This window comes from Zootoca vivipara, chromosome 12 (genome assembly GCF_963506605.1).
Source record: "Zootoca vivipara chromosome 12, rZooViv1.1, whole genome shotgun sequence".
Taxonomy (NCBI): Eukaryota; Metazoa; Chordata; class Lepidosauria; order Squamata; family Lacertidae; genus Zootoca; species Zootoca vivipara.
In genome coordinates, this window is record NC_083287.1 from 24968813 (window position 1) to 24986437 (window position 17625).

Genomic DNA, 17625 nt, shown 5'->3' on the forward strand with positions numbered 1-17625 from the left:
CTTTACAATGTGACTGTTTTTCTCAAAAATGCCTCATTTGCAATGTTAAGGATTTCTCGCAGGGGAGAATGACATCTCACTTCAAGTTCACATTCTACAAGGCGGATCAAGTCGAGGTAGCCCACTATTAGCCAAAGCAGATTTTACCTGTCAGTTAAAGGTGTAATAACCAGCCGAGGGGTATTTCCCAAATACTCATAGTAGTACTGGAACTGAGCATCACATATGTTGGCAAAGCAGTGTTTTTGGGCCCAATCCCATCGATGGCGCAGTTGTGACAGCCAAGCAAAAGCTTGGGAACTGGTGACCTAAAAAACAAAACAAAAAAACACATCTCCATTGCACAACTACTATGCCGAGGGTGTTAATAGATGAAAGAAACCAGACATGCCAAAATGTCAAAACTGTCATCACTCATTTTCACGCCTCATCCCCAGTCTTTCCCAAGCAACATCCCTCATACTGGCAATTATAAGGGATTATATGCACTCCTGGGCATTTCCGTACCATACAGACGCAAGCGTAATGTAAGAACTGTTTAATGGAGCCTTTTGTTGCAGCAGACATTACAACTTCTTCTGCCAAGATCTCTTTCACCTTTTACAAGAAACCAACTCTGGGGATTTGATATGACTCAATTTGATCTGACTCAATATTTCATATTTCCTCAAAAATATCCTCTGGGCTCCATGAAACTATTATATATTTGATGTCTCATTTGTTTCTCACCTGCCCTTTTAATCTCATACTGTACAGTACTGTCTCTAAAATATCCGTGATATCAGTGGAAACAGAGCCCTTTGTGTCACAGGCAGGTGATGTAGGGCTGGTGCCTGCTTTTGGCACACAAATATTTTTTCCCCTCAATTGCAGATAGCAAAGTCTACTTACGGTTCCCCTATCCCCTTTCTCTCAGTCTCCAGAGGAGGGAAGCTGAAACCATCTAACCAGGTGGAGCCCACAAGCTATGCAAGTGCCTACCCATAGACTTACCACAAAACAACAGCATCAGTGGTTTGTCTGAACAGTCGTTTGAAAAGTTTGGCTCATGTGCTAGAGCCCAGGCCCCATCCCCTGACATACACATGTCAAGCACATTAGAGCTCTATGCACACATATACGTGGTTCCAACCCATGCACTTAGACTTCCCCACTTCAGACATCCATGTTCAACATAGGGTTACTAGGGGGGTGCTAGCTGGCACAGTCTCATTCCCTACTCATGTATGGATCACAATCACAACCCACGAGCAAAACTTCTGAAAGCAGTTTCCTTCCTCATCAAATAGCTTCGAAGACACCCAGCTGTTGTGCACCAACAAATTGGTGCCAAGGTGCTGTGACAAAGCAGGAGCTCAAAACTCCAATTTTACTGGTTCCTGTTCCTACATTGTTCTCAGCTGCCTGCTCCAAGGCCCTCGTGGCTTTAGAGCTGATAAACAAGTGGTTCTGAGCCCTCCTCCCCAAGGGAGATATGTGGCACCTGAAGGAGTAAATCACATCTCAGGGAAATAAGTGATCCTGAGGCTTTCTCCACACACCAGACAAGGCCTGAGTACAGTGGAACCTCGGTTTATGAACACCTCGGTTTACGAATTTTCGGTTTACGAACGCACCTGGAACGGATTAATCCACTTTCCATTACTTTCCATGGGAAAGTTCGCTTCAGTTTATGAACGCTTCAGTTTAAGTACTCCGCGGACCGCCTGGAACAGATTAATCCACTTTCCATTATTTTCAATGGGAAAGTTCGCTTCAGTTTATGAACGCTTCAGTTTATGAACAGACTTACAGAACCAATTGTGTTCATAAACCGAGGTACCACTGTAGACTGAATGCCCTGTGTCAGATAACTTCACCGATACACGTCTTATTTGTGGGAGTAACTACATTCCCATCATCCCAATCCGGTTTTATAAGGAAAAAGAACTCAGGAAGAGGTGTTTGTTGTTTTGTCCTAGTAGCAATTTCCTGGATGTGTTTTAAGAGGGGGACAGCTATGCCCTGTATTCCTCTTCTAAATTAAGTGTGGAGTTAATGCCCTTATCTACATATCCTCACCTTCAGCAAGAAATGCACGAGAATCCCGGCAAATTAACCCGCACAACCTATTATTTGCTGTTGAGTTATGGAATATGCGGGGAACATGGCCCATATGAGAATGATTGCCAAAGTCTGGCCAACCTGGTGCAGTGAGCATTCAATTTTCAAAAGCGCCCCCCCCCCAAAAAAAGTGCCCAAAATGTTCCACACTCACATTCTTCTTACTCAATATTTAGCTGCTCACAATGTTGACTTTTTATATATATACCATTTTTTCTGTTTGTATTATTTATACCGGTAATTGTTTTGTTGCTTCTGGAAAGCATTTACTCATGCTAATTACCCATTCATTTCATAAAATTGCAGAGCTGGAAGGGACCCCAAGAGTCATCTAGTCCAACCCCCCCACAATGCAGAAATCTCAGCGTGCAGCTATCCATCCAAAACTGGACCCAGTTTAGCTTTGCAAATGTGCTGGCAGTTTTATCGCTGCACCGCTAGGATGAGTTTTACTTCAAAAAAAGTGCATTTGGGACACATTTAGGACTGCAGCAGAGAAAATGAAAAATGAAACGAACGAACAATAATATAAAATGAAGTAGTATGAACCAGTCCTTGGACCCTGGTATGGAAGACAAGATGGAGATTTAACTTTACCTTCTGAGCAACAAGCTTTGCTACCACATCTCTTGCATGAACATCTATTGTGCAAATAGTCATGATCTTCTGTCTGTCACTTGAAGTCAGCTCTCCCAACAATAGAGAGATAAGAGCATTTAGCTGAGTGATCTGAAAAAGGCACAAGGAAAGAAATGTTATTGAATGGAACTCCACTGTCTTAAGCACCACTTGTTGGTTTCTTGTATGCAATTAGTTAATTCAACTGCTGTAACAATTGTGCTGTATATGCAAAACATGTATATGCAGTACACGCACCAGCTTAGACAATGCTAGTAATTGGTACTGCAATCAAACAAATGCTTTTATTCTCTTCGTTTATATTCATTCTTGCTGTAATAAAAGCCTGTGAAAACTACACGTTGGTTATTAAGCATAATAAAATTTGTTAGTCTGTAACAAAACTTTTTGTAGTATGTTTGCAAAGACACAGAAACAATCTTATCTATGAACAGGCAAAGGAAATGCTTCTTTTATCACAGATAAAAGTGAGTAGCCAATAAATACAGCTTGACAGGGCATTGTTTAAAACCACTCCTACAGACATATTTCATTTGTCTTAACGCTGGTTAACACAAGAACTGAGTCATAAGGTTTTTGCAGGACTGTGCCACTTCCAGCTTGCATGGGAAGGGGGAACTGAATTTTGCAAGACTGCTCCATGAAAAAAGCTTTGTGCACTGGCAAGCCAAGGAAATCAGCAAAAATTGGCCTTTCCTTGACAAGTCATTTTTCTGTATGAAGGAAGACTCTGTGCTTTGCGGAAGCATTCAAACAAGCAACATCCTACACATGCACTTGCAACCTAAAGCAGTAAAGTTCAGGTTGATGTTGCAAGCAGTGGCGGAGGAAGGGGGTGGGGGGCAGTCCGCCCTGGGTGCGATCCCTGAGGGGGGTGACAAACCTGCCCTGCCCCCAATGCCGCAGCACAATGGATCGGCCCCCTGCAGCTTGCCCCACGGCGCTGCACGTGCACCGTACGTAGCAACATCACGCATGTATCGCTGCCACGCTTGCACCACCAGGTGGTTTGCCCCGCCCCTCGACACACCACACTGGTGTCGAGAGCCTTCTTTCACCCCTAGTTGCAAGCTTTGTAAACTAGCCCTATTTTATGTATGGCTTGGCTGTTACAGAAATAAGGAACATATCAATACTTGTTTCTTATGATAATCCTTCAAGGCTGTTTCGAACCCTTCTTCCAGCCTGTCAAATGCTATTCCCACATCAGTGGTCCACCAGATTTGAGAGCCAGTGAGTGCTACTTGTGCAGGATAGTCAAAGATCCACTGGTCTCTGGGCTTTTCCTCATAGACAGCTACAGCTTCTGTGATGTGATGACGCACTGTTTCACGCATGACTTCTTCAAGGCGTTTTAACCAGGTTTCCACCTTTTGGAAAAACAAACCATTGCAGACTTTAGGTTTGGGTGCAGACTAATTTAGGTGGACTTGTCCCATGGAAATCGTGCCAAACTTGCCCCGCTGATTACAATGAGACCCAAATTAGCCTGTAGTCAACCTACTGGGCCAATTCAGAATTAACGCAGCTTGAACTGTGGGAATGTCTGGTGTCCATATATTCCCTCTCCCCTCCCCTCCTTCCCCCATGTGCTCCAATTCTCTCTGCCACTTCCAAATGTATGTAAACCAAGCAAGTAATAGTTTATATAAACCACAATTTTCTCAATCAAAATGTAACAACCAACTGAGGTTTGTCGCTAAATCAGAAGGAAAGGAAAGGAATGGGAATGCCCATGTGGAGGGTAATGGGAGAGCATGTGAATACAGGTCTCACTCACAAAACAGCAAACCATGGTTTGCCCCTGCATTTAAAGCAACCCACGGTATATGGTATCCTAGATGAACAAAATATACGACTTCCATGCAGTTTTTTCCATTCCATCCCCACAGCCACCTGAGCTTAGCAACATTTCTGTTGGACATCGCTTACAATTCTGCTGAGACATTAAATCTCACTATGAAAAAAGAGATGCAAGAGGCCAGCGAAAAAAGTGCTTATGGGTGCTCTCTCCAGTTCAACTCCTTGGTATTCCGGAGAAATGCAGATGCTGAAGCAAGGCAGACAATGGATGGACAGCCCAAGACTTACTGTGAAGCCAGCTGCACACATCACAGCTCATAATCATGCTTCTTATGTTGCAGTGCAGACAATGAAAAAGACTTATGCTACCACCACTGCATTCTCAAATACCAGTCCAGTGGCCCTCTCCAGGGCAGTCCTGGGTTTATTAAGCAGACATAGTTGCACAGATAGAACAATTACAATAGCGAGACGTTGAATTCCTCCTTCAGATTAGTTGGCTCATTATTATTATTTAAAAGCTTCCTACCTGTCTTAAAAAAGAAGAAGTGATCTACCCACATGTGTGTGATTTGGGGGGGGGGAGTTGTTTTGAAAAGTTTGTTGCAAAGACGCATAATTACATAGTTGAACATTTCAATAGCCAACAGGCTTATTGTTTTCCCTTGTAACTTCATGCTTTTTAAAACCAGGTGGTAGATAAGAGGGTTTGTGTTGTTGATGTTGTTGTTGTTGTTGTTGTTGTTGTTGTTGTTAAAAATAGCAAAAGAATTTATGGAGGCAAAATTTCAATATGTATATATATTCATGCCTCACCAAAAATATGTTTCAGGTACTCTTACAGCACCACCTTATGCATGTCTACTCAAAAGTAAGTCTTACTGAATTCAATGGGTACATCTGTACAATATTGCAACTTCCAATCACCTTCCTCTGGCAAAGCAGTATGAATGTTTCCACTCCAATTTACTTACACATTTTCCCCAATTTGAGCAGGTAAGTATAGTTTTGCCATCAAAAAAAGCCAACATACCTGGCCACCACACTTAAATTCAGCAGTGAATGGGACATATTCCTTCTCTTTGCTGTACATTCCTAGGGCGATATTGCTGGATTGCTCTTTGTCATCTTGAAATTTAAGATCAGCAGTGTTGTCAAAAAGTTTAATAAGATGACAAGTCACCTGCATTAAAACAGCAGCATACAATTAAGGAACTCAGTCACCCCAGGTTTGCTCAGATTTTAATCACCTTCTCTTTCACTCTCTGCTATCGCATTTCTTTGCAGATAATGCTTTAAACATGATTACAAGAAACTTTACCTGTTTTGGCTGTGCTCCTTTTGAGAGAATGTCAAGCAGATCAGCAGATGAAATGAAATAGAACCGAGGAAAAGCTAAGCGTTTGGTTTCCAAGTATTCGGCGAGAGCTTTTTCACAAAGAGAAAGCCTGAAAATTGAAAGGGGAACACTTCGGATATCCACACTGAATAATCTATGGCACTTTTTTGCACCAAAACATGCATGTATAGATGTTGGTTTTCAAGAACAGTAGCATTCCTTTTTATGCTTATCTACTCAGAAGTTCCACTGAGTTCAATGGGACTTATTTTTCAGTTAAGTATGTACAGCACTGCAGACAGTGGAAGATGGGGTGGTGGAGCCCTGCCTTCCTCTGGCGGAGTCAGTTCTGCATACTGGGATGAAGACTGGGAGGGGCTGGGTGGCAAAGAGATTTAAATATGCTGGCAGGAGCACCCAACAGTCTCTGCTGGTGTATGTGCCCCATGCCCTTCATCACTGCCCTTCCTCTCCCAGCACCAATACTGATTGCAACCTTAAACTGCTTGCCTTCAGCATAGCAATATGAATGTTCGTCAGCGGTCAACTGTGCCACAATAAAAAAAATACATAAACAATACAACTGCAACTGAAAGCAGCCCAAATTACACACCACTTAACAACAAGATTCTCTAAGCAGTTTACATTACAGAAAAATAAAGAATCGTTAAAACTGTAACATCAAACTACACTAAAATGCCTGCTTGAATAAAGAAGACTTCAGCAGACACCAGAGGTTTAGTAGGTAAGGAACCTATCTTGACTTCAGGAAATTCCATAATGGGGGACCATTAACAATGACTCCTCCAAATGTCAAACAGGAATGTAAGGGATCCTGAACCCAAATTGGCTTCATGCAGGTGTTTAAACCACAGTGGGGACAAGGTTGCACCTTGACTACACCATAGCACACAGACCATGGAGCTGAATCTGTCTCCCAGTGCTACTCTTTGGACACTACCCTCTAGGTAGGAGCAAAAGCACTGTAAAACAATGCCCCAACACGCATCCCAAATAAGTAGCTCAGGACAATACCCATGGTCTATGGCAGGCACATCCAACACATAGATCGTGATCTACCGGTAGATCACTGGATATCTGTGGTAGATCACTGCTAGATCACTGGCACCCCAGAAAAAGCTCACCCAAAATTTCCCTCCTCCCTAAAAAAAGCTGAACAACTATGACCTGAAGCCCTAAACAAAAATGGGTCTCCCTCCCTCCTAAAAGAAGCTCAACAAGTTTGACTTCAACCCAAAAAAACAGGGCTTCCCTTCCTTAAAAAAACTCAACAGCTTTGACCTGAACCCCCCAAAAGGGGTAGATCACTCCCAGTTTTTAACTCTGTGAGTAGATCACAGTCTCCTGGGAGTTGGCCACCCCTGGTCTATGGTATCAAAAGTTGCAAAGAGATTAAGAAGCAGAAGCAGAGTCACAATCCCCCTGTCCTGCTGTCAATACAGTTCATCCATCAGGGCAACAGAGACCAATTCAGTCCCCAAACTGCACCTGAACACAGATTGAAATGGATCCAGGTAATTTGTATCTTTCAGGAATACCTGTGACTGCTTGGTTACCACCTTACCGAAAAAGGATCATTTTGGGCCAGGCAGCACTTATATATTGCCTTCTTGTATGTTGTTTTCATTTATATATATATACACGTGTGCATACTTTACACTGGTATATACTTTTTGTACTAATTTCTTGGCTGGAGAACTGAATTGCAAAATTCAGAAAAGTGTGAAGTTTTGAAAGACAGTTGTTTAGCTTCATATATTATTTCAGAAAGTGCTAATTAGATATCTCCATTTACTTCAATAGATTGGGCAGCTCTGTATACATCTGTTAACATGAACAAACCTGCCACATCCAACTAGAGCCTTGAACTGCTCTTACTATTAATTAATGGAATGGTGTTTGTTCAGCCTTTGTGGTGTTCCTAATTAGGAATGCCAAATTCAAATGCCCAAATAACATAATTAGGGTCATTAAAATGCACAGACATTTAAACAAGTTTGAAAAAGTGATCTTATCAAACACTAGCATATAAGTACGTACTGTATTTATGGGAATCTAATGAGCCATCGAATCTAATGCACACCTCAATTTTCAAAACCTTAAAACCAAAAAAGTATTTGCTGGGGAATGAGTACTATTGTAGTTTTCCATGCCCTATTAAAGGTCATTAGTTTTCCATTCCCAATTAAGTTCAGCAGTTAGCCAGTATTATTTTTCTTTCAGATTATTGTTCCATCACTGTTTGTAGCACACTGCTTAATATTGTTAAGCGTTATAAATGCATGTTTAATTTTTTAAAAATAATCTAAAACAAGATGAATCCCAAAGCAAACTATACAGACCATCTCTTGAGCAATCCTTTGCTGCTAATTATTGTATACTGGAATATATTAGAGAAAACAATTAGCTCAGCTTTACCTGCGTTGCAAATCCTCAAGCTTTTCATATAAATTGGGCTTGGTCGTTGCTTCCAATACATTTTTTGTATTTGCTGAGTCATTCATTAATTCCTGCGTATAGGTGCAGAAATGATCATTTCAATATTCTATGCTCACAAACCTTTCCTTATAATTTTTGTTAAGACAAAAAATGGTTCGTACATTTTCACAAGCAGTTATCCTAGGTCTGCCATATTTTGAAGGGCAAAAAAGAGGACACATTTGCCGACTTCTACTTTTAACAATGGATCGCTGTGACGACTCTCATTTTAAAAACCCCTACTATATGTAGGCTATAGAAGCTGTAGATAGATAGATAGATAGATAGATAGATAGATAGATAGATAGATATAGGATTATTATACAAGCAGGGACCGGGAGAGAAAGGGACAGCAGGTGAGAGGAGGTGGCAGGCGGTGTGTAATGGTCCCCGGGCAGGACTGAGCCGTACCGGCAAAGGAGGCTCGAGTGCAGGCGGCACCGCTAGGAGGAGGCAGCCCAGCAGGAAGGGAGAAACAAAAAAAGAAAACCTGGACATTTTGGCAATTTTTAAAATTTCCCAGACAGAAATTATACCCCTGAAAAAGAGGTGGTGTCTTGGAAAAAGACAACCATAAATCTGCTGGTGAGAGTCATGCTCAAGAAAGCTTTTTCTTCTTATACAGGTAAAACTTGGAAAATTAGAATATCGCTGAAAAGTGTATTTATTTCAGTTGTTGTTGTTTAGTCATTTAGTCGTGTCCGACTCTTCGTGACCCCATGGACCAGAGCACGCCAGGCACTCCTGTCTTCCACTGCCTCCCTCATGTTGGTAGCTTCGAGAACACTGTGCAACCACCTCGTCCTCTGTCGTCCCCTTCTCCTTGTGCCCTCCATCTTTCCCAGCATCAGGGTCTTTTCCAGGGAGTCTTCTCTTCTCATGAGGTGGCCAAAGTACTGGAGCCTCAGCTTCAGGATCTGTCCTTCCAGTGAGCACTCGGAGCTGATTTCCTTCAGAATGGATAGGTTTGATCTTCTTGCAATCCATGGGACTCTCAAGAGTCTCCTCCAGCACCATTATTCAAAAGCATCAAATAAAAAATAATAAGTTGCATTACTGAAATGCACTTTTTGATTATATTCTAATTTCCCGAGTTTCACCTGTAGTTTAGGTCACCCAAAAGGCTCCCCTAAACAGTGGGGGATGGTGAAGACCCTACTGGAAGGGATGGTCTGTGGCGTGGTGGGCTGAGAGGGAGCAAGGAGACTCCAGGAAACTGGGCAGAAGCACCAGCTGAGAGTGGAGGGATCCAGCCAACATTCATTCATAATCTTATCTTAGCTTATAATATATTATTTAGAACAGTCACATGACAGTGGGAGAGATCCTACCTCCTTCCACACACCAACACCAGTAACTGGGTAATTCTGACTACCTATCCAAGAATGCATAAACGTCATAGGAGTAGCGTGTATTTGAAGAGTGGTATAGAAAGATTTAATATACATTACACATCCAATCCTGGGAGCTGGATATTGAGATTTCATTGACATATAAGATTGCGAGTCAATGTTTTTGCTAAAAAGAAAAGGGGGACAATGGAATGGTCGATTTTAATCATGATATTCCTCATTAACCTTGAAATCTGCATCAATGCCATCAAATCTCTTCGAATCTTCAGGAAGCTGGTCTCTGATATCATCTGAGCCAACAAAAATGCTTTCAAGATGAGACCATGTACGTTGAACTTCCATCCAAATGAAAATGACGGAGTCTGCCACATTCAGCTTTTTTTGCCAGCCTAATACTTGTTCAATGAAATACTCAACGTATTTACTTTGCAGAATTATTTGCAGCTGAACCTTGAGAAAAAAGAAGAAGAGTGGGAATAAATTTAAAGGATAAATAAAATTAATAACAGGCATAGGAGTCATAGCTACAAAAGTTTTACAAAAAAAATCTTGTGCAAGCTATTATTACAGTAAATCACAGCAAACGACATTTTCAAACCTTGCAAATGGACAGCATATTATTAAATGATTCCATACTATCTAGGAAAAAAAGAGACCGACCAAGGACCTGTAATTTTGCTAACTCCTACACAGACAGGAATTTTTGTTAAAACCGTATACAGTCAAGGACACGTATAATTTCACAGACTTAACATCTGGGACAGCTAAGATTCACTGTAAATACCGATTCTGGAAACAGTGCCTTAGGTTTGGTCCAATTATAAAAACACATTACTAATTCAGCAACAAGCACATTTACTATTTACATTAGCAAATAACATCTTACTTGGTTATTGTCTAAAGTCTCAAAAAGCTGCTCATCAGTTTTCAACAACGGAATACTGGTTCTGTAATGCTCTTCATACGAAAACTCCATGGTAGCCCATATTTGACTGATTTCTATGAGAACCTGATTAACACATTAGAAACAGGGGTTTGAAATATATTTAAATCAAGTGTTATTACCCAATCAATAGTCTACAGAGTTCTCCTATGCTGCCCAAATCCATCTAAAGCAGTACCATTTTCTTATTGGCTGGGGTGAGATTTCATGTACTCCTTAGGTTGGGGTGGGAAAAACCTATGGCCTCCAGATGGACAACAACTTTCAGCATCCTAGAGCATTGGTCATGTTGGCTGTCGCTCATGGAGGTTGTAGTCTAACAACATCAGGAAGGTCATAGGTTTCCCACCTCGCCTCAGGTCATGGGCATATTACTTGAAATCCTTACAGAAATCCACACATTTTTGGTCAAATATAGGCAGAAGAGAAAAAGAGGGATGGCGATTTTTTCCCACATTCTGCACATTTGATTCACCCTGCCTGCAATCCCCTCCTCCTGAATTCACTTTAACTAGGATACCGTCTGAAATTAATTCAGGTGGCGCTGTGGGCTAAACCACTGAGTCTAGGGCTTGCTGATCAGAAGGTTGGCGGTTCGAATCCCTGCGACGGGGTGAGCTCCCGTTGCTTGGTCCCAGCTCCTGCCAACCTAGCAGTTCGAAAGCACATCAAAATGCAAGTAGATAAATAGGAACCGCTATAGCAGGAAGGTAAACAGCGTTTCCATGTGCTGCTCTGGTTTGCCAGAAGCGGCTTAGTCATGCTGGCCATATGACCTGGAAGCTATACGCCGGCTCCCTCGGCCAATAATGCGAGATGAGCGCGCAACCCCAGAGTCGGTCACGACTGGACCTAATGGTCAGGGGTCCCTTTACCTTTAGGATACCGTCTGAAATTAATTCTGGATTTGGAAAATGTCCAGTAGGGCTAAGCTTCCATTCATTTTCACAATTCTAGCTTTGTACATTATCAGGGCAAATGTGAATTGATAAAATGCCAAAAAAAAACACACATTGAAACGAGCAGTCTCAATATGATTGTAGGCATGACTGCACTGGGACTCTTTCGGGGGTTCAGTTTTACTGGGGTTCGGTGTGTACTTGTGCACACTGATGTTGTTGTTGTTTAGTCGTTTAGTCGTGTCCAACTCTTCGTGACCCCATGGACCAGAACACGCCAGGCACTCCTGTCTTCCACTCCTTCCCACATTTAGTCAGATTCATGTTGGTGGCTTCGAGAACACTGTCCAACCATCTCATCCTTCTTGTGCCCTCAATCTTTCCCAACATCAGGGTCTTTTCCAGGGAATCTTCTCTTTTCATGAGGTGGCCAAAGTATTGGAGCCTCAGCTTCAGGATCTGTCCTTCCAGTGAGCACTCAGGGCTGATTTCCTTCAGAATGGATTCTTCTTGCAGTCCATGGGACTCTCAAAAGTCTCCTTCCAGTGAGCACTCAGGGCTGATTTCCTTCAGGGCTGCACACTGATCAAACACTGCAAATGTGCAATCTCCATCCAATCACATCTAGACTCTTTGTGAATGTTCAAGACTTGATGTTATCCGATTAAGATTGCTTTTCTGCAATGTTTTATCAGTAAAAATGAGCATGCAAAAATAATGATCCAATCATAAATATACAAGCACAGCAAGACTGCTTTTTTTACAGGTAATAGAGGACCCCTGGACAGTTAAGTCCAGTTGAATTATAGACTATGGGGTGCGGTGCTCATCTCTGCTTTCAGGCCGAGGGAGCCGGCATTTGTCCACAGGCAGCTTTCTGGGTCATGTGGCCAGCATGACACTTCTGATGCAATGGGACACCGTGACAGAAGCCAGAGTGCACAGAAATGCCATTTACCTTCCCACTGCAGAGGTACCTATTTATCTACTCACGCTGGTATGCTTTCAAACTGCTAGGTTGGCAGAAGCTGGGACAGAGGAATGGGAGCTCACCCTGTCACATGGATTCAAACTGCCAACCTTACGATCAGCAAGCTCAAGAGGCTCAGTGGTTTAAACCACAGAGCCATCTGCTGCGTTTTACAGTGTTTTATCAGTGCCTACATGCACATTCTTTGGAGGGAAAAGACAAAAAGAAGTTTAAAGGTACTGAAAAATTTAATAAACTCTGACTGTACCTTACTCTGTACAACAAGTAGGGGAAGGGGGAAAGCCAACAGTGGTGGATCAGTTCTACTTTGAAAACAAGAATAGGTAATTCAAAATTCCAAAATCCAAGAAGAAATTTGGAGGAGAAAAGCAGACTAACCTTTTCAGTCCCAAGTTCTTTCACTGCTTTGTCAACAATGTTCCGGACATCATCTTCCACCTTATGCAGCTTCAATGCCAGCAGGTCTGCTAATGTTGTATCTTCGGTTATTGAAAAATGAAGCTGCAAAATACAGCAAAGTAGCAACCGGCTTTCAACACATGCTTCAGTTTTGCCTGTTTATCTTTTAATGAGTGAATTACCCAAACGATTTATGAAGCTCACATCTCTACATGGGCAAGGTGTGAGAGTCCAAATGTATCATTTTTTGCCAGTCAAATGGTATATAAATTTTATGTAATAAATAAAATACAATTATATGTTATAGGGGGGGGAATAGATAAAGAACAAGCTTTTTGAGAGTTGAGAAAGGAGAAGTCAGGCTATGTCTACAGTGGTGGATGACCTACATACCTATCAGTCATACTCAAGAGTAGACCTACTGAAATCCACTCTGATTAAGGGTTGGAAATCACCCTTAATTTGTGAGATCAATATAGAGACAGAATTTGGAAAGAAAACATTTGTGCAATATGTATCCAAGGAGGTAAAAAATGGAAAGCGATGATGTTTTGACCTTCAGTCTTCTCTTGTTCTGTTCTTATTGCTCATAGAGTTTGTGAAGGAGAAAGACCTGGCAGATTGTGTTCCATTTTGGAGTATGAATTACTAACATTCAAAAAGAAAGAGGCACCTCCTGACTAAAGTCTTGAAGCTGCTATACAAAGTCTGCGAGCTGTTTGCATTGGAGTTTTATGAACTGTTTCTGAGAATCATAAGCGCAGAAATAAAAATCATGGGAATCACCACTGTGCTGCCTACCTAGCTAAAGTGATGCTGCTGTGCACCAGATTGGTGCAAGGGAGGGCAATGCGGGTCAAGGGCAGGTGAAGCACCAAGTTGTCAGTGTCTAAGTGCATGTGGATCTGTGCCTGTCACTACTGGCAACACACTGCTACCCCCAACCCTGTGCTGCCCCGGCCCCATCCCAATGGGCAGTTGTGCCACCACTGTCCGTAAGGCAACGAAGCAGCATGCCACCTCCCGTGCCACAACTGAGTGGTGGGAGGATGAGAAGCCATATTTTGGACACAAGAGCTAAGAGATCTTTACAAAGGAATTTTAAAAAAAGATACTTACACCTATTGCATCCATCAGCTGATACCAGTGTCTGTCTCTCATTGCTGGATTCTGCAACTCGCTTACAATCCTCAGTGATGTCAACAGGTTCTTTATGGTTAACTCCAGATTCATATATACATTCCAGGAGCGAACCTCTTTATCCAACGACCACATCTCCTAAGGAAAAGCATCGCAACTATGTTATGACAATGTTGCATCACAGCACTGGGTCGCACAGCACTTGGTATCATTACTTAATATCACTGGTAAAATATTAAAAGCAGCAAAAAAGTGTTGTGGCATCATAAAGACTTAGCAGATTTATTTATGACGTATGCTTTTATTGCTATTGTTGTAATCGTGTTGCCGGAATTGGGTTTTTACTTTTAAACACTACCTAGAGAGAAATAATGTAAATTCTATCTGCTTCTAGCATCTTGCTTTATGCTAGTTCTCTATGTAGATCTAACCCAGGCTTCCTCAAACTTGGCCCTCCAGATGTTTTTGGCCTACGACTCCCATGATCCCTAGCTAGCAGGACCAGTGGTCAGGGATGATGGGAATTGTAGTCTCAAAACATCTGGAGGGCCAGGTTTGAGGAAGCCTGATCTAACCTGATATGTTGTGTCAGGAAAAATAAAAGTGACAGCATCATTTTATACTTTCCATGCATCAGAGACCTAAGCTTGAGTTGAAAAAGAGTGTGATGATTGAAAGAGACCAGAGTTGATACTTTGGGAAAACAACAAACGCTGCATGGGTAAGGGGGGGGGAGCTAAAGAAGCCAAAGAAAGGGGGAGAAATATGAGAAGCTATGGAACTTGCTTTAGCAAATCTTCTGAGTTCTGTGTCCATCTGCTCCATACTGATTTCTCTCCAATGGCTTCTTGTCCAATCATTAATGCTGCTCTGAAACAGGAGAAACAGAGAGAAATGTCAATGACATTTGGTAGAGACAAGTTTCTGCAAGGAAACAAAATGATAGTTGAGGTAGGGCAGATTACAGGTTGCTGTTTTTGTTAAGTGCGTTATTTTCAAGGTGCATACCACCATAAACACAGAAACTAGCAAAACAAGCCAGAGGAATGGGTGCAGGGTATTGAATTAGGGTAACGAGTGGCAGTGCTCAAGTGAATTACCCCTGTTATCACCAAGAGAGCTTCAAGGTAGAAGGAACTGCTGGTTTGATCCCTCTGGCATTGCAGCACCATCACTGAGGGTGACCAGGAGTTGATGCAACCACCAATACAGGAGGAATTCAAATAAAAAAAATTCCTTCAGTAGCACCTTAAAGACCAACTAAGTTTTTATTTTGGTATGAGCTTTCGTGTGCATGCACACTTCTTCACACCTCTGAAGAAGTGTGCATGCACACGAAAGCTCATACCAAAATAAAAACTTAGTTGGTCTTTAAGGTGCTACTGAAGGAATTTTTTTTATTTTACTTCGATCCAGACCAACACGGCTACCTACCTGTAGGAGGAATTCAGTTACACAAGTTGCCTAACCTAGCCCTAGAACAGCACTAGAGAACCTCTAGCCTGCCAGCCTAATTTAGCCCGCAACGCTGCTCCCATACCCAAAGCCACACTTGCCCTGTATGATGTTGCTTGTGGGGCAGATAAAGATGCAGCTGCAAATTCTGGCCTGTTTCCCAGACCGTACTGCCCATCCCTGCTTAATTCTACTTGAATCTGTTTTGTGAATAGGCAGAGGCAAAGTAGGAGCTTTGCTGGCCATTCCCCGAGTTGGAAAGACGCATGGGACTGCTACAAGAAATCAAGCCTTTAGTGTCATTGGCCCAGTCTTGTGGAAAACTCAGTCAATGTGAGATTCAGCAGGCGCCTTCCATTTCAACTTTTAAATGGCTGCTGAAAACTTATCTCTTCCACTATGGCTTATGCAGGCAATTAGGAACGCATCTTTCCACAACAGTTTGCTGATTTTAACATTTCCATATGGCTTATATGGTATGATTGTATGTACAGCAGTTGTAAACCACTGATTATTTTTTTCATGGCAAGCGGTATATAAGTGTTTTTTTAATATATAATAAACCTTCAATGTGGCAGCTATTGTTTATTTATTGTCTTCCTCATATACATATCATGGTAATGTACAAAGCAACTAAAAGTTTGTTGAAAACAACCCCCAAAATCAATGGAATGGGAATGTTTTCAGAGAAGTGTTCCCTCATGTGCATTCTGAGGTTGTTCAAACTTCAGACCTATAAAAAGTGCACAAGTTTCCCTCTTGTCCTTTGAGATTTGTTCACACTGGTACAAGTTTTGCGCTGAGTTTACATTTACTGGACTATTTTAAGGCACTGCATGTTTGAATGACTTCTGTCTAACTAAGAAATAAACAAACACAAAAACCCATCAAGGAAAGGGTTAGTCTAAAAATCTTCTCCTTTGGATTTTTTTTATTGAAGTAAATGTTATTTCTCCAATATTCTTTTTTTTTAAAAAAAATATTAAAGATATCTTAGTTTACAAAAATACATGCATTGTTCTGCTGCAGAAAACAGTGACCAATTACGTAATATAGAATTGCAAGTATGCACTAAAATATATTAAAATCCAAAACTGAGCAAAACTAAACATATGCAACATTAGGGAAATATGTCGCAAATCGCTAAGATGCGTGGGAACCTCCCTGCCTATTGACACCAAGCAGGCACCATCATTGTGCTCCTTTTAGCGCCTGCTTAAAACATTTTTGTTTACGGAAGCCCGATGTCAGACACTGGTGTCAATTTTTTAAACTGTTAATTTTTAGATTTTCTTTAAGCGTTTGTTTTTAACTACTTTTGTTTATAATTTTAATATTTCTTAGTGGTTTCAGTGCAACGAGGTGGTATATAAATTCTGCTAAGTATGTTGCAAGGCATAGCAATTCATGTACTTAGCCACCAAAATGTCTGATTTGTTGCGGGGGAGTTTCTCTCTCATTCCCTCATCTATTTCATTTTGATTCCATAGGTTTGAGTCCACAGCTGAACTCAAGTAGCCTTGCATTATAATAAAATAAATAGTAGTAGTAGTAGTAGTAGTAGTAATACTGTACATTATTTATACCACACCCATCTGGCCGGGTTTCCCCAGCCACTCTGGGTGGCTCCCAACAGAATATTAAAAATAGAATCAAACATTAGAAACTTCCCTAAACAGGGCTGCCTTCAGATGTCTTCTAAAAGTCAAATAAAAATCACTAGTGTCAATTCTTTTTTTAAGGTCTAGGGAATAACATTTTAAAATCTTCAAGTGCCATGACAACACTGCCACTCTTTCAAATGTTTTCAGTTCCACGTAACCGACAGTGGCACAATGCCCTTTTGAAACAACAACAACAAAACTCTTACTGTGACATAAATGTTAATATCCCACACTCCCTTCAGCAACTTTATTTCCTTCCGACATTGTTTCACTTGCTTGTAATCGGGAATGACCACTTCAAAAAGACTGGCAGATTCCTGGATGCATAACATTTCTTCTTCCAGAGCTTCCAGTTCCTGATTTGCCTTAGAGATGTAACACACAAGTTAAGTTTGGTTA

At 41.5% G+C, this 17625-nt stretch overlaps 1 protein-coding gene across 1 annotated transcript in view; it reads right to left on the bottom strand.

Annotated features, from left to right (window-relative positions):
* DNAH11 (dynein axonemal heavy chain 11) overlaps positions 1–17625 on the bottom strand; it is a 142911-nt gene that overhangs the window by 95683 nt on the left and 29603 nt on the right. Inside the window, exons 21-32 of the mRNA XM_035129059.2 lie at positions 17433–17591; positions 14894–14977; positions 14087–14245; positions 12947–13069; positions 10622–10744; positions 9961–10185; positions 8324–8415; positions 5867–5993; positions 5579–5728; positions 3879–4112; positions 2701–2832; positions 148–308 (exon numbers count right to left, since the gene is read on the bottom strand). Coding sequence (XP_034984950.2) covers positions 148–308; positions 2701–2832; positions 3879–4112; positions 5579–5728; positions 5867–5993; positions 8324–8415; positions 9961–10185; positions 10622–10744; positions 12947–13069; positions 14087–14245; positions 14894–14977; positions 17433–17591 — 1769 coding nt within the window. The remainder of the gene's footprint in view (positions 1–147; positions 309–2700; positions 2833–3878; positions 4113–5578; positions 5729–5866; positions 5994–8323; positions 8416–9960; positions 10186–10621; positions 10745–12946; positions 13070–14086; positions 14246–14893; positions 14978–17432; positions 17592–17625) is intronic.